The 24,855-nt window shown below is 46.2% G+C and overlaps 1 protein-coding gene and 1 pseudogene across 1 annotated transcript in view; both read left to right on the top strand.

Annotated features, from left to right (window-relative positions):
* The window catches only part of TBC1D8B (TBC1 domain family member 8B), a 167,827-nt gene that overhangs the window by 77,428 nt on the left and 65,544 nt on the right, over window positions 1-24,855 (top strand). The window contains exons 9-10 of the mRNA XM_073599294.1: window positions 5,460-5,610; window positions 10,814-11,028. Coding sequence (XP_073455395.1) covers window positions 5,460-5,610; window positions 10,814-11,028 — 366 coding nt within the window. The remainder of the gene's footprint in view (window positions 1-5,459; window positions 5,611-10,813; window positions 11,029-24,855) is intronic.
* LOC141109183 (5S ribosomal RNA) lies at window positions 23,044-23,159 on the top strand (annotated as a pseudogene).

The following is a 24,855-nucleotide window of genomic DNA, read 5'->3' as shown; positions in this document are numbered from 1 at the left end:
CCCAGTGATTGTAACAATCAGTTAAGCTAGCTAGAGGCTGTACACCTGTGTGCAGTGACCATACGGGGCAGTTTTGGGCTAGCTGTGGGTGTTTGCAAAGTGTACCTTTTTTGCTTATGTCTGTCTGTCTTCTAACTGTATGATATCGCTCAACTGTGCGCCATTTTCCCTTGTTTGCCATGGCGCACGGCGCACAGCCAGCTTATTTAAGCTGTGTATGCCAAGCATTCGGTGCTTATAGAAGGCAGCTGTGGGACACAGAGCAGGCTCTGAACAAGGCATTTGCACCGGTTCATTTCTCCTTACCTGGGTCACGTGAGTTACCAAGTGTTGCTTGGCAAGCTAAAGGTGCTTAGCATGATTGTTGCATAGGGGCTTGGTGAGCCCTATTAAAGGGTCTCCCTTCTGAGATGTGTTAATACTACACCCAGGTACTCCCTTTTTGTGGCTAGTAAATGTCTTCAAAAAAGAGGAGCGGGACTAAAACTACAGGGAAGGACACACCTACGTCATCAGTAGTTCCTGATGAACCTAGTCGTATCCCTAGTGTGGGCAACCTGAGCCACTGTGCCTATCTGGTATTGTGCCTACAGTCAACGCTGCTGCCTCACCCTTTTATCACTAAGGATGAACTGTCCTCAGCCCTAGCCGGGTTAGAGCACAGGATTGCTGGCATGATTTCCTCCATCCCGCAGGGTGGCAAGAAGCGTGACAGATCCCCCTCCCCGGAGCCTCCTAGTCTGGAGCAGAAATGGGTTGAGGATAGAGAAGAGCTTAAAGCTCAGGATTCTGTGGATGGCCTAGTGGATGAGTCTGCTTCCGAGCAATCTGGACAAGATTTCCAGTTGGTGTCTACCTCTCGTTTACAGAGGCTTTCGATCCTGGCTCTTCCCGAAATGGCTTGTTCTGCCTTTAAGTTGCCTCTTGCAGGGGTTACTGAGCCTCCCTGGTCCTCTTTGGGATCCATGTGGCCTCCTCAGGCCACACAGGCTTTCCCCTTACACCTCTGTTGGAACGGGCGGTGTATGCTGATTGGGAACATCCTGACAGGATTTTTGTTCCTCCTAAGAGGTTTTCCCTTTTATATCCCATGGATGAAAAGTTTGTTAAGAAATGGCGCATGCCAGCCATAGATGCAGCAAGTCTCTTCCTTAAACAAGAACTTGACTTGTCCGGTAGATAACGCACAGGGCTTGAAAGACCCTGTTGACAAGAAATTGGAGCCATTATTAAAGGCTTCCTTTTCTTTGGCCAGTTCAGCTATTCAGCTAGCTGTTGCAGCAATTGGTATCTGCCAGTCCGTAAAGGATCAGATCAGACCGCCTGACAGGCCTAACCAGGAGGATGATCTGCCTGAAAATGAGGCAGATATTCCTCGAGTGCTGTTTTTTCTGTTGACGCCTTAAAGGATTCAATACAGCAGGTTTCTCGTTTGGCTCTCTTGTGTGTACATATGTGCAGACTTTTGTGGCTTAAGAACTGGTCAGCCGAGCTTCCTTGTAAAATGTTATTGGCGGGTTTCTCCTTTCATGGGGAACGTTTATTTGGTGACCACTTGGACAAATATATCCAAAAGATTTCCAGAGGGAAGAGTTCTCTACTTCCTATGAAGAAAAGCACCAGGCGTCCCTCGTTTAAAACCTCAGGGACTGCTTCCTCAAGTGTCTCAGTGCCAAGGCAGTTCTGCCGCCAACAGGGTGCTAGAGCCAGGGGCAAGCCGCACGGCCAGGGCCAGAAAAAGCCCTGGGTCCAAAATTCTTCTAAACCCAGCACCAAGCCCTCCTTTGGAGGGGACGCTCCCACTCCATCGGGTGGGGGGAAGGCTGCTGCACTTTGCAGACATTTGGAGAACAATAGTTCAGGATGAGTGGGTAACCTCAACTATATCCCACAGTTAGAAGCTGTAGTTACGGGGGGGGTTCCCCCTCAGAGGTTTTTTTTAAGCAAAAAGAGACTTATTGCTTCAGGCACTACATCATTTACTGCATCAAGGAGTGATTGTAGAGGTTCTTGTGCCCGAAAGGGGCACGGGGTTTTACTCAAACCTATTTATGGTTCAAAAACCAAACAGGGACACAAGGCCCATTTTGGACCCAAGATCCCTGAACCAGTATCTACTGATCCAGTCCTTTCAGATGGACTCTGTCCGCTCAGTAGTAGCTTCACTCCAGATTGGGAGACTTTCTAGCCTCCATCGATATGAAAGACACGTATTTACACGTACCTATCTTTCAGCCTCATCAGAGGTTCCTGCGATTTTGCAGTAGAGGAACATCATTTTCAGTTTGTGGCTTTACCCTTCGGGCTTGCTGCTTCCAGTACTGGGTCTTTTAAGGGCCCAAGGGATCCTGGTGCTCAGGTATCTGGATGACCTCCTGATCAGAGATCACTCGCTACAGGCTCTAGAACAGAGCATAACATGCACAGTGCGGTATTTGGAAAGCTTAGGCTGGATCATAAATACTGAAAAGTCAACCTTGAGACCAGCTCAAAGTCTAAAGTATTTAGGCCTGATCCTAGATACGGTCCAAGCAAGAGTATTCTTGCCACCCGCAAGGATTTGTGCCCTGAAGGATCATGTGAGTTAGATAAGGGTCACCAGACAACCCTCCATTCGGCTCTGTATGAGTTTTCCAGGGAGGATGGTATACTCCTTTGAGGCGGTGCCCTATGCACAGTTCCATTCCAGGCCTCTACAACAAGACATCTTGTTGGCTTGGAACAGGAGAGGACAAGCCCTGGATTATCCAGTGTTCTTATCTCCTCGGGCACGCTTAAGCCTAAGCTGGTGGTTGCAGGATCGGAACCTGCGAAAGGGAAGATCCTTCCTCCCGGTAACTTGGAGTGTACTGACTACAGATGCCAGTCTCTCAGGCTGGGGAGCGACCCTAAAGGGGCTCACAGCTCAAAGGATATGGTCAGGGACAACAGATCCTGCCCATCAACGTCCTGGAATTACGTGCAGTACGACTGGCCCTACAGTCTTGGACGGTGGAGCTTCAGGACTGCCCTATCAGGATTCAGACCGACAATGCCACTGCTGTGGTCTATATAAACCACCGAGGCTGTACCAGGAGTTGTTCAGCTCTGAAGGAGGTGAACCACATACTAGATGGGCAGAGGGACATGTGCCGATTCTATCGGCAGTCCATATCCTGAGAGTAGAGAACTGGAAGGCAGATTATCTCAGCCGCCAGCAGATCTGCCTGGGGGAATGGTCCCTACACCCTGGGGTGTTCCAAGAAATTTGCCAATGTTGGGGATGGCCAGAGGTCGACCTACTGGCATCCAGGTTCAACAACAAACTACAGCAGTTTGTGTCCCGAACAAGACATCCTCTGGCAATCAGAGCAGATGCTCTGCTAGTTCCATGGAGCCAGTACTCCCTGGTTTATGCTTTCCCTCCGATCCCTCTTCTTCCACATTTGTTGCGCAGGATTCGAGGAGAGGTTGTTCCCGTCATTCTGGTGGCACAAGCCTGGCCCAGAAGGCCCTGGTTCCTGGAGATTGTGAGACTGACAATAGATGGGCCATGGAAACTTTCACGGCGCCCCGATCTACTGTCTCAAGGTCCTATATTCCACCCCAATTTACAGTCTCTAAATGTGACAGCATGGCTATTGAAGCCAGGGTGTTTAAAGGACTGTGGCATCTCGGGACCAGTGGTGTCTACCCTAGTGAATGCTAGAAAAGCTGTCACTAGGAATATCTATCATAAGGTCTGGAAGACTTATTGCTTGGTGTGAAGCCAAAAAATGGCATCCTCGGAAATATGTGATTGGGAGAATTCTCTCTTTTCTACAGTCAGCTGTGGAAATCAAACTGGCTTTGAGTACAATCAGAGGTCAAGTTTTGGCCCTATCAGTATTCTTCCAAAGGCCTTTAGCCTCCCATTCACTGGTCCGAACCTTTATTCAGGGGGCAACTCGCTTGCTTCCCCCATTAGGTCACCTATGTGTCCTTGGGACTTGAACTTGGTGCTGTCTGTGTTACAGAAACAACCATTTGAACCTATCGGGAAATACCATTAGACTTGCTGTCAGGCAAGCTAGCCTTCTTGATGGCTATCACCTCGGCTAGAATTGTGTCGGAGTTGGCTGGCCTTTTATGCAGGGAACCGTACTTGCTCCTCCACCACGACAGGGTCATGTTATGTTCTGTTTCATCCTTTTTGCCAAAAGTGGTGTCGGCCTTTCATTTAAATCAGGACATTTTTTTTGCCATCTTTTTTCTCTCAGCCTCATTCAACAGAAGAGAGACGACTGCATTCTTTGGACGTTGTCTGGGCAGACAAGGTTTATTTGTCTAGATCTGCAAGGATACGAGGTTCAGACTCCTTTTCTGTTTTACCAAAAGGACTCAAGAAGGGGCAGGCAGCTTGCAAAGCTTCCATTGCCAATTGGGTCCGTCAATTGGTCATTCAGGCCTATGGTTTGAAACGTAAAGCTCCTCCCTTTAGGGTGAGAGCTCATTCAACCGGGGGGAATTAGGAACTTGGCCTTTTGGCCATCAGGTATCTGTGGCTCATATTTGTAAGGCTGCTACCTGGTCTTCAGTGCATAAGTTCACAAAATGTTATCAAGTGGATGTTCAAGCAGCCGAGGATTCGGCTTTTAGCTGCAGTGTACTGCGGGCTGCCGTATAAGGTCTAATGGCTACTGTTTGGCAGGGTGTCTCCCTCCCCTCAAGGCTATTGTTCTGGGATGTCCCAGCACGTAATGAATATTAGCTTAACTCTATGTCCCATGATGTATGAAAAAGAAAATAGGATTTTTTCGTCATACTTACCTGTAAAATCCTTTTCTTTGAGTACATCATGGGACACAGAGGTTCCTCCCCTCTTTTTGAGGATTCAGTGCTTGCTACAAAACTGAAGTACTTCCTGTATAGGACGGGTTATATAGGGGATCACTTCCTGTCTAAAGACCTTTGGTCTACCAAAGTCCATTCACCTGGAGATGAAGTATAACCCAGCAGGTAATGAATATTAGCCTAACTCTGTGTCCCATAATGTACTCAAAGAAAGGGATTTTACAGGTAAGTATGACGAAAAAATCCTATTTTATGGATATCACTGCTAGCTAGGGATGACAAAACTAGACCTACTATGTATACCCATTTTTTAATGGATATTTGACTTTCCACTTGCAACATGAACATGTTACATGGTCTGAAGTATTCTTTTGAAAACTGGCCGTATAAGTTGTCTACCTGCAGATTTTCTATTTATTTCTTTACACCCATGGACAGTTACCTGTGCATTTGTTTTTGGAATTATAGAAAATATTTGACTATATGCTAATATTCACATATTTCTGTCTGTAGACTCTGTACTTGAAATCAATATGTGTATGAAAAAAATTACAGTTTGGGATTCTTCTTTCAGAAATGTTAGTGATATGGATGCTGCTTAGAAACTGCATCAAAAATAATATATATAATGTTATATTTTTTCACAGCTGAAAGAAAAAATGAAGGAGCAGTCTTGGAGTATTCTGTTCACCGAATGTGGTCGTGGCATTAGCATGTTTCGTACGAAAAGAACCAGAAATCTAGTTGTTAGGGGGATTCCTGAAACTTTGAGAGGAGAACTTTGGTTACTTTTCTCTGGTAAAGGTTACCTTTTAAATGTCACTGTAATGTGTTAGCGGTGTAGAACTATACATTATTTTGTTAATATTGCTTGATTTTTGCTGAAAATGGTAAAAATGTTTGTAATTAACTTGTAATTACATATTCTTCTAATGAGAATTAATACATGCGCATACATTAGATGTGTAAGAGCCTTTCTTCACTACCTGTAGGTTAATTGAATACAATCCTAAAAAGGGAATTTACCCCCAAGAGTGGAGTGGCTTTCATGCAGCAAACAACAATGCAGATGTTCTATGGTTTAAAGGTAGCTTTAATTAAACATGGGACATTAGAGTAAAAAAACATGAACTGTGTACATAGTGTTATAAAAAGCACAGGAGCATGTACAGAGCTATACATGGATCGTGCACTACAAAAGCGCTTGGATGGTGCTGACACGTTTTGACCCCATCGGGTCTTCTTCAGAGGAGATGCATGCGCTCTGGGAGAATTTTGTATACATAAAGAAATAATACCAATATGGTTGTGTACAGTTGTATATAATGAGCACAGTTATATGTAATGAGAGTTATTAAACATAATTACCATAGGTATGTGTATAGCCGCGTCTCCTGAGCCTACGATTTTCAGAGCAGCCTCTACTATCCGGTCCCAACACCAGGGCCCCCCCCCCCCGGTCTGCCAGCACCCCAGGAGAGGGAGCCAAGCAGAAGCTGCGCGACTTGCGATGACTTACATCTAGGAAGAACCCCCGCATTTGGCAAGGGGCATATGGATCAGCAGCGCCTGTGGCCTAAACATCCATCAGCAACATCAGTGGAAGCATCCAGAGAGAATAGTGTCATCAATTTATATAAACGCTGTATAAATCGAGTGATAATGATATTAATAATATCATAAGGTTTTTTAAGGCTATTTGGCCCAAATTTTAACAAAATTAAAATATCTTTGTAAATTCTAATCGAAGATTATAAAGCATGTATCGATATATGAGCACTGTAAACTAAAAAAAGGAGATTGGGGAATAAAGGAAATGACCAGTTGGGAAGCACGAAAGGGTGGGAGAGACAAAGAAAAAAAAAGGAAAAAAGAAAAAGAGAAAGAGGCAAAGGAGGAAAAGGAGGAAGGAAGTAAGGGGGGAAGGGGAGGGGGGGAGAGGGGGGGAAGGGGAGGGGGGGAGAGGGGGGGAAAGGGGGGGGGGAGGGGGGGAAAGGGGGGGGGAGGAGGAGGAGGGGGGGAAAGGAAAGGGGGGGAAGGAGGAGGGGGGGAAAGGAAAGGGGGGGGGAGAAAGGGGGGGGAGGAGGGGGGGGAGGAGGAGGGGGAGAAAGGGGGGGGAGAAAGGGGGGGGAGGAGGGGGGGGGAGGAGGAGGGGGAGAAAGGGGGGGGAGGAGGGGGGGAGGAGGGGGGGAGAAAGGGGGGGGAGGAGGGGGGGAGGAGGGGGGGAGAAAGGGGGGGGAGGAGGGGGGGAGAAAGGGGGGGAGGAGGGGGGGAGAAAGGGGGGGGAGGAGGAGGGGGAGAAAGGGGGGGAGGAGGGGGGGAGAAAGGGGGGGGAGGAGGAGGGGGAGAAGGGGGGGGGGAGTGTGGAGACTGGTGAGGAATGAAGTAAATGGTGAGGGAAGAAAACGAGGGTGGGGGGAGAACGGGGGGGGGGGGGAGAAACACAACGATAGGGGGGGGGTAAAAGAGGGGGAGGTTCTGCCTAGGCCTAGGCCTAGGACATGACAGAGAAAAAAAAGGGAGAGGAGAACAAAAAGGAAAACAGCTCAGGGGAAAAGAAGTAGAGGAGGAAGAAAGAGGGACTGGGTCAGCAGAAACGAGAGGATGCAAGTGTGTGGAGGTTGTGCTGAAAGAAAAAAGGCATAATAATGCGTGCAAAAACTGAGGAGAGTGAGTGAGTGAAAAAGAGACTGCTGGAAAAAAGGAAGGAGAAAGGGGTGTGCATTATAGATAGTATGAACAGTGTGTGAATAAAGGAGCAAATAACAATGTGAGAAAATGCAACAATAATTATCAGGGAATCATGAGATGCCAAAGTGTGGATTTTTTAAAAGTGGTTTACCTGGGAGTGCCGAACATATAGCAGCACACCAGTGTGCGGAAAGCAGTCTGTGAGGATTGCACCAAAGGAGTATATAATAGCTGTGTGTGAGATTGTAAAGCATGTTACAATCAAACTGACAAAGCAAGGAATAGTCTGGTATAGCGAATGGGAAAGTACCTGTGTTTCAGGAGCCCCTGTGAGGATAGTGCTTCCTGCTGGAACTAAGGATGTTCAATGCAGATCCCTGTATGGGACCTGCTCTCTTTAAATGTAAAGGACTCTAACACTGATTGACTGCTGATGATGACCACAGGCGTGTGCTAGCTACCTCCACCCTACTCACCTGTGCGGGGATAGTGCTGACTGTCAGCACTCCATGTGTAAGTCACCCGGCATTCCGAAGGACGCTGTCCCGGCTCCGCCGTCCTTACCGACGTAATAACGTGGCGTCGTGACATCACGTGCATGCGCGCGCACCGGATACGGCGCCCGGAAGGATTCAGAATGACGCTGGCAGGGGGAATTCAAGTCCCAGAGGGTCCAGCCCTCTAGTGGTCGTGTAGATATGCGTAGGGCCCTACGCCTGTCTCCCCCTGCCAGGAAGAGGCACAGTAATGCAACCGCTACTCCCTGAGGGGGAGACGGCTGGACCGGTAGCCCAGGTCCGGACCTGAGTGGAAAAAGACATAAAAAAACATACATCGTAGTAAGTTGGATTTCAAAGTGTACTTAGGACACTGAATACCAGCCCGTGTGCGGATGAAATCATTATATTTTAACAACAATTGTAACTGCATACCATAATAGGCGTGGGATGGAAAATATTTTTACGGGAACTGAGAACTTATTAGCATAAAATCAAAAAGTCCATAAGTTGTTCACACATCATCTATTCCTATTACAAAATTAATTATACTGTTCTTACACCTCCCTTGAGAGATGCATACAATGAAAACCATATTTTAATTGAAACATTATATGAACAGAAAATACATTGAGTACAAATCACATGGGGGAAAGCAGGGAAGCATATTGGATGCGATACGATAAATGCGATGCAGTAAGCACAGGGAGTACCACCATTCCTACAATGTTAGTAGCCAGCAACATGTGGGCCAGACTTCCCCATATTTTGTGTGTCTTGCCTAAGGAAAAACCTGTGATCTGTGCTTCAATATATTTCTTGAAGGTTTTAATGTGCCAAAGCAGGGCCGATTTCTTTTCCAAAACCTTGGTAAGTTTCTGGAACAGGGAGGAGACAGATAGATCTCTCTGTTCTCCCTGTTCAAAAGTGGACTCGTAATTTTGCATCAAAGCATCCCATTCATCACCCACAAATTGACTCATTGTGTGTACAGTAATTTCTAAAAATTCTTTTGGTAGGAAAAGTAATAAAAACAGACAAAGTATGGCATTATTTCTTTATGTATACAAAATTCTCCCACAGCGCATGCATCTCCTCTGAAGAAGACCCGATGGGGTCGAAACGCGTCAGCACCATCCAAGCGCTTTTGTAGTGCACGATTCATGTATAGCTCTGTACATGCTCCTGTGCTTTTTATAACACTATGTACACAGTTCATGTTTTTTTTACTCTAATGTCCCATGTTTAATTAAAGCTACCTTTAAACCATAGAACATCTGCATTGTTGTTTGCTGCCTGAAAGCCCCTCCACTCTTGGGGGTAAATTCCCTTTTTTTGAAATCACTTTGGGGTGTGCAGCCTTCCTTTCCCAGGTGTCTCCCTTCTTTTTGAATGGAATACAATCCTTAAACTTTTCTTGCATACTTGGTGAGCATATGAAGACATGAGCAACTGTAGACAATGATCTAATAGGGACAAGTGTATAAATATTAGTACCCTATATATTAATCCAAAGCTGGCCACACAACATTTATTTTTCTTCTCAGTCAACAATGCTTAACATCAACAATGTAGTGAGAGCATCCACTAACTGAATGACATTTACTTGTAGGTTCTACCTATAGAGTTGTTGGTAAATTTTGTATGTTACCTCAACATTTCATATTCCTGATATGTGTCTGTTGTACCATGTACTTTTTTAAAAAGTATCCTTTACTCTTTGCATTTTTTCATTTGTGTGAAATAGCTGGTGATCCTACCAAGTGCCTCTGCTTTCCTTTTTCACACTGACCACACTAGACACGGTAGCACATCCATCCCAGTGTGGTCAGTTTTCTTCTTTGCATTTTAATTGAGAGCACCACCTGCCTATCCTCCAATGGGCAAGACTTGTGCCGACATGCCCCCATGCACAGCTCTTCGCTGGGAAGATTAGTGCACTGCTGTTTCTCTATCTCCTGCTGACACAACAAAAGTCCATATAATCATTAATGTAATAGTCCCATAGTCCCATATAACTTGTGATATACATCACTCCCAAGTAAGTGCTGCAAAGACGTGCAAGCAGGAACACCTCCACCATGGTAAACCCTTATGGACAAACTCTTACCTCTATATTGACCCACATAACAAAGGTCAATAAGAGCTTCTTTCCTTCATAAATCAGATCTTCACTGCATCTGAGCACCAAAAACACAATTTAATTCAATTTTAACTGCTTGCAGACCAGCCACCATCATTATTCTGTGGCAGGTTGGTATGGCTGCGCGAATCGCTGTAGTGGTACGTTGGCCATGAGCGATAGGCGGAGCACGACTCCGTCACAACGCTGGAGCCGATGTGTGTGGCCACCCGCGATCACAGAGAACCAGAACGGGGATCTGTGTATGTAAACAAACAGATCCCCGTTCTGACGGGGAAGAGAGAGATCTGCTGTTTCTAGTGATCAGGAAAAGTGATCTCTCCTCCTCCAGTCAGTACACTCCCCCCACAGTTAGAAACACCTCCCTAGGGAACACTTAATCCCTTGATCGTCCCCTAGTGTTAACCCCTTCACTGTCATTGTCATTTGTAATGACAGTTGTAAAAATATAATAATCAATGTAAGTTATTTGTCTAAAGAACTGCCCCCCCAAACCAACAGTAATTGTGATCTAATCCAAACCAATTATTCACACACTGCATGCAGATAATCACGTACACAAGGTTTTCAGTATTCTTCCTATCATATAGCTGCTTCGACCTTGTGCACTGAAAGGGTACACTGTAAAGATCATATAATATAAAGCTGTATTAATATTACTTATTGGCAGGTGCAGTTAATGACATGGCAGCTAACCCAGGCTACTACCCGGAAATTGTGGAAAAGTCTCTTGGCACATGCACTTTGGCAACTGATGAAATTGAGCGAGACTTGCGCAGATCACTTCCAGAACATCCAGCGTTTCAAAGTGACACTGGCATCTCTGCATTGCGAAGAGTGCTGACAGCATATGCATACAGAAACCCCAAAATTGGATATTGTCAGGTTAGCTTCTTTTCCCATACATTCTCTAGAGTTGTGCATGAGTATTGTTTTTTTTTGTTTTTGTTTTTTTGTTTTTTCTCTTCAAGGCTAATTTACTATGTGCTATGAAGATCTATGAGTGCTAATCCTGAATGGTATGATATATCTGCCAACAAATACTAAAGTCCACAGTTTTAAGGTGTGTTGTATCTTATGAACAGTGTTGCCAACCTACCAGATTGAAATTTACTGACACGACACCCAAAATTTCCTGGCACAGTGCCGTTTTTCCTGGCATATTTAAAAGTTACAAAATGACAGTTTTAAGTGCAAATTTCAGTATATATTCTACAAACAAGTACAATATGCAATTAGCAAAGTGATTTAGGGTAGATATTAAGGCAAAAATATATTACTTATTTTATTTTCAATATAGTAAATAAGTAGCTCAGGGACAGGAATCGAGAGGGCAAATCATGAAATTGATTCTCACAGTTACACTAGCAGCACAGATGATGATGGCACCTCACCAACATGACGCGTCCCCTCCTGAATCACAGTGACCCTTTCTCTCCATGCCAGGTGGTCCCTTCTGTCCACTCCCGGCTTGCCTTCCTCCCGTTCTGCAGACCTGCACATGAGGCTCCGGCTGCTCCGTTCCTTTGCACCATGACTTCAAGCGACACACTGCTGGCACTGTCCAAACACACTGTAGCAGGCACTCGGATGGTCTCGGCCAAACGTCACATCCATATTTTTTACTGGCAACTTTTTTCTTTCACTGGCATTTACTGGCAGGAGAAAAGTGCTCATTTTTTACTGGCTGCCAGTAAAAATACTGGCGGTTGGCAACACTGCTTATGAATTGTTTATAAAGTGGAGGCAGGAGGTGCAGGAACCTGGCATCTACTGGCATTTAAAAAAAAAATCATAGCAGACACACTGTTGTAAATGAAATGGCTAGCTATTTTAATGTTCAACTCTTGGCTGATTTATGCATAGTGTCATTCAGCCCATTTCCTATGAGCACAGAGAGTCAAGGGCCCACTTTGGACTTAACAGGAGAATATTGCAGAGAGCAGCACCATCAATGCATGGCACTCATCTCTGCAGCATTTAGGATTCCGCCACTGCAGGAGCAAGAAGAGAGTGAAGAGGACCTGTGATGTTACCAGGCACTCTAGAAATAGGGTAAGTATATTACATTTTCTCGAATCGTCTTCCAGGGCAGCATCCGAGAGATAGGCTCCTCCTCCCTAAAACAGGAAACGCATTAGTCCACCATTATAAATTTCACACTCTTACCTGTGTGCCTCAGTTGTTTGTGTTTCCTCCGGACCCACAGGAGCTGCAAGAACGTTTGTTATTTTATTTTCACCTGTCTCTGTGCTTGTTGCAGGAGACCCCCTGCCAGCATCCCATACAGCCCAAGGGGCTTTGGGAGGGCGAGCAGGCGCAGCACTGGGCAACATTGCTCAAAGCCTGAGATTTCGCCCCTACTGAGGGGTCTGCAATCATCCCCCCAGGCTGCAGGAGGACTCTGTCATCCCCACCCCATGCCGCTGTTTAGGCCTGTGTATGCTTCCGCAAGCACCCCCCTCTGGCTTTCCGCAGAATCTGGAGCCCGCCAGGGGGGATGGATACATGCATAGATGGGCGCGCCCCCCCCCCCCCACCGCCGCCGCCGACCGCTGCCGAAATCCTCAGCAGCAGAGGGTCTAGCAGGGAGGGGTTTGCACCTTCTAAATTAGGTCCCTGGTGGCTGCGGCTGTCCCCCCAAACGAATCCGCCGCTCTCCGGGCGGCGCAGCAGCGTCCTCACCGAGGCCGCTACAGGAAGTCGGGGGTGTACCAAGATGGCGCGAGGAAGTTCCGCTTCCGGGTTGGCGGCCATTTTCCCGTAGTCTATCTACTGCGGAGATAGAGCAGGGACTCCTAGGGGCGGGAAGTTTAAAAAAAAAAAAAAAGAGAAAACAGAATACAAATAGCAAATTTGTTCAATGCTACCCTTCACTACCAGCACAGTTACTCTACAATACAGCGGCATGTGCAGGTGTGTCCACCAACCTACACGGGGTCAGCCGGGGGCGGGGCTGGAGCTTATGCAGGAAGCAGATAAAAAGGCCTCTAAGCAGAGGATCCTGGTGGCTGATCATGTCTGACGCTTCCCCACCCTGCCCTGCAGATCCTGCAAATCAGGACAGCTCCAAGGTAAGCCAGAATATTCTTGAATTATCTCTGTCTTAACCTCTTTACTGCCTATCTACAGGCAGTTCCTTTGACTCACGGGGTTTTTCTTTGTTGTTCTCTATGCTCGCTTGCAGGCAAAGACCCCTGAGGAAAGGAAGGCTAAAGGCAAAACACGTGCCTCATGCAGCCACAGGCTTTCCCCAGATTGGAAAAAGCCCCTGTGTCAGAAATGCTTAGACAAAATGGTGGCAAAAGAATCCACAGGGATTTTTGAAAGACCTGCTCAATTCTTTTAAGAAAGAAATTCAGAGCACCATGGCACCACTACGCTCAGCTATAGAGAAATTAGAAACGCCAGCAAGTGTCGCTCAGGCCAGTATCCCATCTACCAGCGGAACACACATTCCAAGGGAGAACAAGGTACAGGCAGAACAAGAGGTGGATTCAGATGAATCTGAACAATCTGAATCAGAAGACGGTATCTGTTCAGACTCAGAGGAGGAAGATGACACGACAGACTGCAACCTGTTTCCTTCTGAGGACACAGACAGTCTTCTCAAAGCCATCACTGACACTCTAGGCATTAAAGAACAGAAAACCGCAGAACTCACTATGCATGACAGAATGTACAAAGGGCTCCAGCCCAAGAAGCCAAGAATGTTCCCGGTACACCAAACACTTAAAGACATAGTCAAAAAGGAATGGGAAGACCCAGAGAAAAAGCTTTTCATCCCCGCCACAATCAAACGCAGATACCCGTTTGCGGAAGCAGACACCAAAACCTGGGCTAAATGCCCCAAGGTGGATGCCTCTCTGGCAAAAATCACGAACAAATCGGACTTGGCTTTTGATGACGCAGGTACCCTCAGCGACCCCATGGACAAGAAAATAGAAGCTCTCCTGAAAAGGGCATGGGAAGCAGGGGCGGCAAACCTAAATCCGGCTATTGCTTCCACCTGCACAGCCCGAACCTTGCTAATCTGGCTAACCCAGCTGCAAGATCTATTGGAGAACGACACACCCAGGGAGGAACTAATTAAAACCATCCCCACACTAACTAGAGCGGCAGCTTTCTTGGCAGATGCTTCAGCAGAAACTGTCAGAATATCCTCTAGGACCACGGCACTACTAAACTCGGCCCGCAGAGCCCTGTGGTTAAAATCCTGGGGGGGGGATGCACCTTCCAAGAACCGTTTATGTGGCATACCATTCACTGGAGACCTACTGTTTGGTCCCGAACTAGAAACAGTCCTGGATAGGACTGCAGCAAAAAATAAGGGGTTCCCTCAAACCAAGAAGAGACAAGGGAAGGCGCCCTTTCGGCATTTCAAGAAATTCAATAAGCCAGGGGCAAAAAAGCACTGGGGTCAACAAAACAAGAAAGGCAAAAGTGAATTCATCCTCAAGCCTAATACCCAAAAGAACAAAAAACAATGACTGCCTTCAGGTGGGGGCAGATTGGCGGCTTTCTCCAACCAATGGGAGGAGATAACAGAAAACAAATTCATACTGCGCACCATAACGGATGGTTACGCAATAGAATTCTCCAACCGCCCCCCAACCAAATACTTAGCGACCATGCTACCCAAGGACAGCAATCAAGCAAAGGTGTTTCTAGAATCCCTACAGAAACTATTAGATCAGAAGGTGATTTGTCACGTTCCCCAAGAGGAGGAACAAAAGGGCTTCTACTCACACATCTTCGCAAAAAGAAAACCATCAGGCAAACTAAGGCTGATACTAAACCTCAAACCACTCAACCGAGGAATAAGATACAAGAGATTCAGAATGGAATCTATCTATTCAATCAGGAACATCCTACCGCAGGAGACATTCATGGCAACACTAGACTTACAGGATGCCTACCTACATGTCCCCATAAGGAAGGATCACCAAAAGTTTCTAAGGTTCGCAATCCAGGGGCCAGCAGCTACGCTGCACCTACAGTACACAGCTCTCCCCTTCGGAATCTCCTCGGCTCCAAGAATATTCTCAAAAATAATGGCGGAAGCACTAAAAGGTCTAAGACAGGAGGGTATTGGAATAATACCATACTTAGACGACCTCCTGTTCTTTGCGGACTCAGCAGCAATCCTAGAAAACAACCTGCGCAAGAGTATGATCTATCTGCAAAACCTGGGATGGTTAATAAACGCAGAGAAATCGCAAATGATCCCAAGCCAGAGAGTAGTGTACCTGGGATACGTGCTGGACTCCAGACTGTCAAAAATTTTCCTAACAAAGGAAAAAGACGTAAAAATGACACAAGCAATTACGTCCCTGCTAAGGAACCATTCCACAACGATCAGGCACGGAATGTCCATACTAGGACTGATGACGTCTTCCATTCCAGCCATCACCTGGGCATAAATTCACATGCGACCCTTACAGAACTACATTCTGTCCCAATGGGATGGCAGGCAAGCATCCCTAGAAAAATCCATTCCCGTCCCCGCCACAGTCAAACAAACACTCTACTGGTGGCTCAACCCACTTCGGGTCATCGAGGGGCGCAGATGGGCTCAAGTCAATCCAGTCAGCATCACCACTGATGCAAGCGCCCTAGGATGGGGAGCCCACATGGAAGGGCGGTTCTCGCAAGGGAAATGGACACCCAAATGGGCACAAGCCTCCTCAAACTTGAGAGAGCTGAAAGCTGTGGGGGAAGCGCTAAAAACCTTCAAGCCAGCATTACAGGGGAAGGATGTAAAGATACAATCAGACAACGCAACGACAGTCGCATACCTAAACAGACAAGGGGGCACAAAATCCCAAAATCTGATGAGACTGACACAATCTATCCTACTGAGGACAGAAGTGAACATAAGATCGATATCCGGTATTCATCTAAAAGGAACAGACAATACAGTGGCAGATTTCCTGAGCCGGAAAACGATAAAACACACGGAATGGTCACTAAACCAAACAACCTTCACTCAAATCACCCAGAAGTGGGGAATACCCGAAGTAGACCTATTTGCTTCCAGGGCGAACGCAAAATCTCTGATATTTTTCTCCCTGGACCCTACAGATGGCAACAGCGGGGTGGATGCTTTCAACCAAAACTGGAAATGGCATCTGTGCTATGCATTCCCTCCAACTGCCATAATCCCAAAAGTAATCCAAAAAATCAAGGCAGAGAAAACAACAGTAATACGAATAGCACCACACTGGCCCCAGAGAGCATGGTTCAGTCATTTAAAAAATCTCAGCATACAACCTCAGCTGACACTGACGGACCGCCCGGATCTACTGTCACAAGGCCCAGTCAACCATCCGAACCACAAAATCTTGAAGCTCTCGGCTTGGTTACTGAGAGGGTAAAACTCCAGAACAAAGGCCTGTCGGACAGAGTAATCAACACCATCTTAAACAGCAGAAAGCCGGTAACGAGAGCCATCTATGAGAAAATAAGGAAAAAATTTGTTTCTTGGTACGAAGACAGACCAATCTCCAACGGTGGGATAATTCCAATAGTTTTGGACTTCCTACAAGATGGTGCAGACAAAAACATATCACCAAGTACCCTGAAAGTACAAGTTGCAGCACTTTCCTCGGTCATGGATACTAGACTAGCGGAAGACCCGCTGATAAGACGATTCCTCATAGCTCTTAAAAGATCCAAACCAGCCAAATTGTACAAAACTCCCACCTGGGACATGGGCACAGTACTTAAGGGCTTTCTCTCTCCTCCGTTTGAACCTATCGAGGACAGCTCAGACAAAAACCTCACGTTAAAAACTGCGCTCCTTCTGGCCTTAGTATCCGCCAGAAGAGTGAGTGAGATCCAAGCTCTATCTTCAATAGAACCATACTGTCTAATACATCTGGACAAGATAATTCTCTCTCCAGATCCGGCCTTTCTACCCAAGGTCTCTTCTACATTTCACAGAACCCAAAACATCGTCATACCCTCACTTCCAACAACCATGGATAGTAGGAAAAGAAACATTTACAGCAAACTTGATGTAAGGAACACGCTCATAGCGTATCTCGAAAGAACAAAAGAATGGCGTAGAACGACCTCCCTCTTCATCCTCTATGCAGGAATCAACAGAGGGAAACCAGCTTCAAAAAGCACCATCAGCAGATGGATAAGGATGGCCATACAGATTACCTATAAGGCACAGAATCTCACTCCACCTAGTGAAATCAGAGCGCACTCAACTAGAGCCTGGGCAACCTCGGCCGCAGAGAAAGCAGGGGCAACTCCGGAGCAGATCTGCAGGGCAGCGACATGGTCGAGCTTCAGTACTTTCGCTAAGCACTACCGCATAGACCAGCTGTCTGACCAAGACCAAGCATTTGGTCGTAAAGTGCTCCAGTCTCTAACCCCACCCTAGTAAGTATTGCTTGATATATCCTCTCGGATGCTGCCCTGGAAGACGATTCGAGAAAACAGAGTTAGGTACCTGGTAACTCTTTTTCTAAGAAGTCTTCCAGGGCAGCACTAGTTCCCACCCTTGAAACAACAAAAACCAGGTACAGAGGGGGAGCTTGCAGCTTACAGGGAATTCCTTCGGTGCTTTAACATAACTGAGGCACACAGGTAAGAGTGTGAAATTTATAATGGTGGACTAATGTGTTTCCTGTTTTAGGGAGGAGGAGCCTATCTCTCGGATGCTGCCCTGGAAGACTTCTTAGAAAAAGAGTTACCAGGTACCTAACTCTGTTTTTTATAAGGATACAGGTGCTTTAAAGGGGGTGGGAGACTAAAAACACAACATATACAATTACTTATACTTCTTTTATGTAAACATATTTTTTTTTGTAAATTTTAGTCAATATATGTTTGGATTAAATGTTTTTTTCTTATTTTTTAGTATGTATCTGTAATTCAGCTTCAAAGCATCATAACGTTTAACCTACCTTGGAATAAGGCCAGTCATGCCTTGTTTTTTGCTGATTAGTTGTAGTAGTTGCTCAGTTGCTACCATTTTGTTCAGCACTGATAATTCAGCTTGATAAACAAGATAAGAGGCAGCGTTAAATCTCCAAAGGATAAAAATCCTAAAAATCAATAATGTGTTCTAAATAAACTGTGCGTCTAGTGTTACTTCTGACTAAACGCTTAGGGTGGGGCCAGGACTTGATGAAGTCATCACGCATGTCGACTTAGCCAGTTGCAACCACAACTGGTTTATACTCTTGTATAGCGCTTGGAAATGCCTTTTAAATCTGAGTGGTTTTAATTTTTAATTGCTTTTATTAATAAAGTGGGTTTGCAGATTCACACTATTGCGGGCTTGTTTTCTTTACCCATATATGGTTGCCATAAATGAGAGTTGGAGATAAACATTTGAAGTGCCAGGGAGGAGTTGCACTGTATGGCAGGTTCAAACATGCTTATCATGACCACTCTGTAATCAAGGTCATGGCGGTGGGGTAAGCGTCTTTTCACTGGGGTACTATGGATCACTTTACAATGGGAGAGAGGATTGCTTTGAATATTTTATGTTGGATCAACATTTTTATAGAAGTTATGGACTTATCTTTCACTTTGCCACTTATGCAAATGCACAACTTGGACTTTAAATATTTTCACTTTCTTGCTATTTGGAGCTATAGTGGCACATTGGTGCTGTTTTAAAAAAAAATACAACAAAAGGCAGGCATTGCAGAGAGAGGGGAGACGCCACTCAGATTAATACACTCTTAAATACATGGTGTACGCAGGAAGACAGGCACTATCTGGTGTTACCCATTGACTTTGGAACCTTATTGAAAGCCTTGGTTAGCCCCTTTCCTGTTTTCCGTCAGAGTATATACCGGTGAATAGAAATATCCGTACCTGACCGCTGGAACTCAGCTGCTGCTGCTCATCTGTCATTAAACAGATCTGGGTATTTAGTGTTCTATACCTACATTGATCCTAAGCTGGCGTTTATCTGCACCCCCATCATGACAGTTGCCTCACTTGCTCTCGACATGGAGCCACTCTGATTGAGAAACTATTTTTGACCGTACTTATCTTTACTCTCTACCCCTGACGAAGGTGCTAAACTGGAAACGCGTCGGGTACCAGGGAATACCATCCACTGGAGAGTACTAGTGTCATTTTATATGTACTGTTGTATTTTGTTTTCTGTTATGTTGGTCACATCATACAATATTAGACACCAAATGTCTTTTAATGTTTGATCATTTGTTTGATCTGGATTAACTTGTTTTATGCAATAAAATACATTTTTCTTGTATGCATCAGTGTCTGTGGCCTTTAAAGTCCCACTCAAGGGGGAATAGTTATTTTGTTGTACACATTTTAGGGATGTGACCACTACACTGATCTTTTTGACATGGTGGAAGCCTCTATTCTCTTTAAAAAAAAATACATTATTAATTCTTTAATCGTACATCACGGGACACAGGGCCATAGTAATTACTATGTGGTTATAGTCCACCTTCAGGTGCTGGACACTAGCACACCCTAAACAGGAAGTTGCCTTCCTATATAACCCCTCCTATAATGGAAGCATCTCAGTTTTTTCGCCAGTTTCTAAGGTGTTGGTCACTTGTGAAGATGTGCTGTGCTGAGCTCCACTGGAGCAATTCTTGCTGTGGCTAGCTATACAGCTGGATTCGTTCAAAGTGTCTTTTAGGCCAAATTGAATGGTACCCGGGCCTCGTGTCCGAAGAAACGGGTTCTTTGCTTGTAAACGCTTCTCTTTTTAGAGAGCTGGACCCCGGGATCCAGTACTTTTGGTATTAAGGCCATAAAGTTTTACTGGCGGGGTGCTATTACAGGTCCAGGATTGTGGGTTCCGCGAGGGTCCCCAGTTCCTGAAGGTTTGTTAACGGAACATACAGTGAAGGGTGAAGATTAAGTCTGTTGGTTTTACCACAGAAAACCCTGCGGCAAAAAAGGTAAGTGGAGTTTTCTAAGGAATTTTTAAATTTTCTTATGAAATGTCTCCTTTAAAGTGGAGTTCCACACAAAAATGGAACTTCCGCTTTTCGGAACCCTTCCCCCCTCCGGTGTCACATTTGGCACCTTTCAGGGGGGATGGGGGTACAGATACCTGTCTAAGACAGGTATTTGCACCCACTTCCTGGCATAGACTCCCACGGGAGTCTACGCCTCTTCCCGTCCCTCCTCAGCGCGACTCGCGCATGTGCAGCAGGGAACCGGGAAGTGAAGCCACAACGCTTCACTTCCTGATTCCCTCACCCAGGATGGCGGCGGCAGCTGCCGAGAGTCGAACGAGTGATCGGCGTTGGCTGCCAACATCACTGGACCCTGGGACAGGTAAGTGTCCATTTATTAAAAGTCAGCAGCTGCAGTATTTGTAGTTGCTGGCTTTTAATATTTTTTTTTTTTTAGGTGGACTCCCGCTTTAAAGTAAATGTTGTCATGCCTAAGTGTCGCGACTGGGGACTGTATGGAGCACGTGCTTTCTCATGCTTTGCTCAGAGATAAGCTAAGATAAAAAAAAAAGCCGATCACCGGCTTATGTTAAAGGGACATCGGTCCCGAAGAGGAAGGAGGCACATATGCCTCATCTGTGCCTGCCAGTGCCACCTATCAATGCCCACAAGTGGCACCTATCAATGCCCACCAGTGGTGCCAATCAGTGCCACCTAGCAGTGCTGCCATCAGTGTCCATCACTGCCACCCATCAGTGCCCATCACTGTCACCTATCGGCGCCCATCAGTGCCACCTCATCAGCGTACATCAATGAAGGAGAAAAATTGCCTGTTTGCAAAATGTTATAACAAAATATAAAAAAAAAATATAAATTTTTTAAAAATTCGGTCTTTTTCAATTTTTTTTAACAAAAACTAAAAGCTGCAGAGGTTATCAAATACCACCAAAAGAAAGCTCTATTTGTGGGAAAAAAATGATAAAAATTTCATTTGATTACAGTGTTGTATGACCGTGCAATTGTCCTTCAAAGTGCGACAGCGCTAAAAGCTGAAAATTGGCCTGGACAGGAGGGGGGTTTAAGTGCCCAGTAAACAAGTGGTTAATCACATCCCAGTATGGGTCAAAATGCAACAGGTTCTCTTCCATTGCCCAGGACCCTCAAACTGAGGAACTAGGGGCGGGAGAAGACGAACTCAGGGGACCGTGGTGAGGCTGATGACTCCTCTTCTGAGGTGTCAAATGTGGGAGAATCAGCTGTTTCAATCTTAAGATTGATGGTGCAGTTTCTTGCTAAATGGTCCGCTCCACATTTATGTACCCTTAACTGAGTGTTTGGGTTCGCTAAAGCCTCCTCAAGCTGTGCATGCCTTTTTCTTTCCATTTATTGTTGGAAAAGCTTTTTTGTATCTGAGAGGATCACCCAGATAAGCATTATTTTCCTTGCTAAAAGGTTTTCACACTTCACTAAATTCACTAAGTAGGGTATACCAGCAATTAATGCTGTTATATCCTCTGTGAATAAGAGTTTGACTTGTCCGGCAGACAATGCTCAAATGCTTAGGGATCCAACGGATAAAAAGTTGGAGTTTCTATTAAAAAAAACAAACACTTTTTTCTCTGGCAGATTGAGTGTCTCAGCCTGCGCTGACAGTAATTGCTTAATCGTTGAGAGACCAGTTTAAACAGGTGTTCAAGGTTATCCTGCTCAGCAGGCCCAGGATCTGGCAGCTTTATGTTTGCAATAGTTGCTTTGAAAGATTCTATCCTTCGGCCTTGCAGCCTTCGCTAAGCACCATGCAGAAGCTCCTGGCTAGTGTTCCTTTTGCGGTGAAACAGCTATTTGGGGATGTTTTGGATAATACTGTGCCAGGGGCATCAGCCTCCAGGCAGTCACGACGGCTTCCGTCAGGTTCAAAGGGTAATCCTCAGGGTTAACCCCAGGGACAAAAGAGGTCTTGAGGGAGGAAACCTACAAGATACTGAAGCCTCCTTATGAGGAGGCGCCCCCGTTCGCCCAATAGGGGGAATTCTTCTGCAGTTCTCAAGGATCTGGCAGGAAGAGTGTCAAGACGAATGGGGGACTTCCTCAATAGCTCCAAGATACAAACTGGAGTTCCAAGAGTTCCTGTCTCCTTATTTTTCTCAGATCAAACATTCCTAAGGATCCAGAGAAAAAAGTCTTTCTCTCAAGCATTGGACCATCTTTTGGCAAAAAAGTGATCATGGTGGCCCCCATGTAAGAGCAGAGGTTGGGGTTTGGTCAAATCCAAATGGACATTCTGGATCTCAAAAATCTAAATTCAATTCCTGAATATAACCACTCCTTTTTCGCATGGAGTCAATCCAATCAGTTATCTCCATCCTACAAGGAGGAGAACTTCTGGCATCAATCGATGTCAAAGATGCATACCTCCATATGCCTCGCTCACTAGTAATATCTACTTTTCAAGGGGGAAAATCTTCATTTTCAGTGTGTAGCTCTGCTTTCCAGTCTAGCTACTGCACCTTGGGTGTTTACAAAGGTTCTTGCCCTTCTTCAAGCTAGATTAAGGGCCCAAAGTATAACGATTATGGCTTACCTGGCCGATCTGTTCTTGATAGTCCAGTCGGTAGCCCGCTTAGACCAAAGTATGGTCACCACATTCAACTACCTGGAATATCTAGGTCAGTTTCTCAGTCTAGGAGAAATCTTCTTTAAAACCATGAAAAGGGCTAAGATACTTGGGTCTGATCATAGGTACACCCAGAAAAGGGTATTCTTGCCCCAGGCAAAGATCAGTGCCATAAAGGAACTGATTTAGGTGGTCGAAGCAAGATGAAGTCTTTCTGTTCAACTTTGCATGGGGTTGTTGGGAAAGATGATGGCTTCATTCAAGGCCATTCATTATGCTCAGTTTCATTCGAGACTGCTGCAAAACATCATCATATTGGCTTGGAACAAAGGGTTCAAGCTCTAGATTCCCAGTGTGTCTGACTCCAAAGCCTATGGCCACATCACCCTGAAAGCGCCCGATCTCATCTGATCTTGGAGGCTAAGCAGGGTCGGGCCTGGTTAGCACCCGGATGGACCACCTGAAAATACCAGGTACTGTAAGCTGGGTACGCCGGAGCCTCAGTTTATGGTTAATATCCAAAAATCAGCAAAGGGGAAAATCCTTTCTTCAGTTACCATGGAAATGGCCCAGATCAGAAATGATCTTGCCCCATTATCATTCTATCATTCAGGCAGAGCACTTGGTTCTGAGGGCCTGAACGTTCAGTTTACGGTATTGTCCTGCCAGGATTCAATCCGACTATGCCACAGCAATGGCCTATATTAATCACCAAGGGGCACAAGAAGTTGTGCGGCCCAGAGAAAGGTGAATCATATCCTATCAGTGGTCTTCATTCTAGGAATAGAAAATTGACAGGCAGACTACTTGAGTCGCCAGCAGGTCCCAGGAAAATGGTTCCTTCACCCTGATATCGTCCTGTCAATATGTCAAAGATGGGGGATCCCAGACATAGATCTGTTCTATCAGGACGTCCAGGTTCAACAAAGTAATCGACAACTTTGTGTCAAAAACAAAGGATCCGCTAGCATGGGGAACAGATGCCTTGCTATTCCCGTGGAATCGGTTCTCACTGATTTATGCATTCCCTCCTGTTTTGCCTGCGTCCACAACCTCTTCGCAGGATCAAGCAGGAAGGGAAGTCAGTGATTCTTGTGGCCTCCACCGGGTCCCAGGAAATCTTGGTATGCAGGGATCATAAAGATGACAGTAGGGGACCCATAGACCCTACCGCCACGGCCAGACCTTCTTTCTCAAGGTCCGGTATTCCATCCTACTTTACAAACGCTAAATTTAACGGTTTGGCTATTGAGACCCACATTCTGAAAGATCGTGGGCTGTTAGCTTCAGTAGTTTCTACTCGGTTAATGCTAGGAAGCCAGCCTCCAGAGTCATATACTATAGAGCATAGGTGTCGCCAGGGGGTGGCTATCGAGGCTGGAGCCCCGAATCTGGAGCCCATAGCCCCGAGTCTCTTGCCGCAGGTTCTGGCTCCTTAGGACCTGCAGCAGTGTGATCATCCAGCACAGCCAGGGATTGGTGGACAAGCTGGCTGGATGTACACTGTGCAGTCAGGAAGGAAGACTTCACCTGTCAAATCGAGAGTGTGATGTCGGGTATGGGCGGGACTGCTACCCAGACCCACCCCTCTGTCATCCAACCAGTGCAGAGCTGGCGTTCCATACATTGCTGGCCGGGACAAAGTTGCAGAGGGTCAGGATCATGGGTGTAGCGTTTGGAGTTGCAACTTGCCCATGCTTCAGGGGGAGGCGTGTGGCTCCCAGTTACATTTAGTTTTATGTCACTGGCTCGCTGCTGTGTGTGGGCAGGGGGGCTGGTATGTTATAGGACAGACCACTCCCCTCCCCTGCACACAGGTGCTGTTGGAACGCAGCTGAGTGGAGGAGGCGGGTCTTCTGACAGTCCTCTGCCCTACTGACACCGTCCTCTGCCCTACTGACGCAGTCCTCTGCCCTACTGACGCAGTCCTCTGCCCTACTGACGCAGTCCTCTGCCCTACTGACGCCGTCCACTGCTCTACTGACTGCCATCCACTGCTCTACTGACGTCGTCCACTGCTCTACTGACGCCGTCCACTGCTCTACTGACGCCGTCCACTGCTCTACTGACGCCGTCCACTGCCCTACTGACGCCGTCCACTGCCCTACTGACGCCGTCCACTGCCCTACTGACGCCGTCCACTGCCCTACTGACGCCGTCCACTGCCCTACTGACGCCGTC

This window comes from Aquarana catesbeiana, linkage group LG09 (assembly GCF_042186555.1).
Source record: "Aquarana catesbeiana isolate 2022-GZ linkage group LG09, ASM4218655v1, whole genome shotgun sequence".
Taxonomy (NCBI): domain Eukaryota; kingdom Metazoa; phylum Chordata; class Amphibia; order Anura; family Ranidae; genus Aquarana; species Aquarana catesbeiana.
The sequence above is the reverse complement of the archived record's forward strand: the minus strand, read 5'-3'. Positions and strand labels throughout refer to the sequence as shown.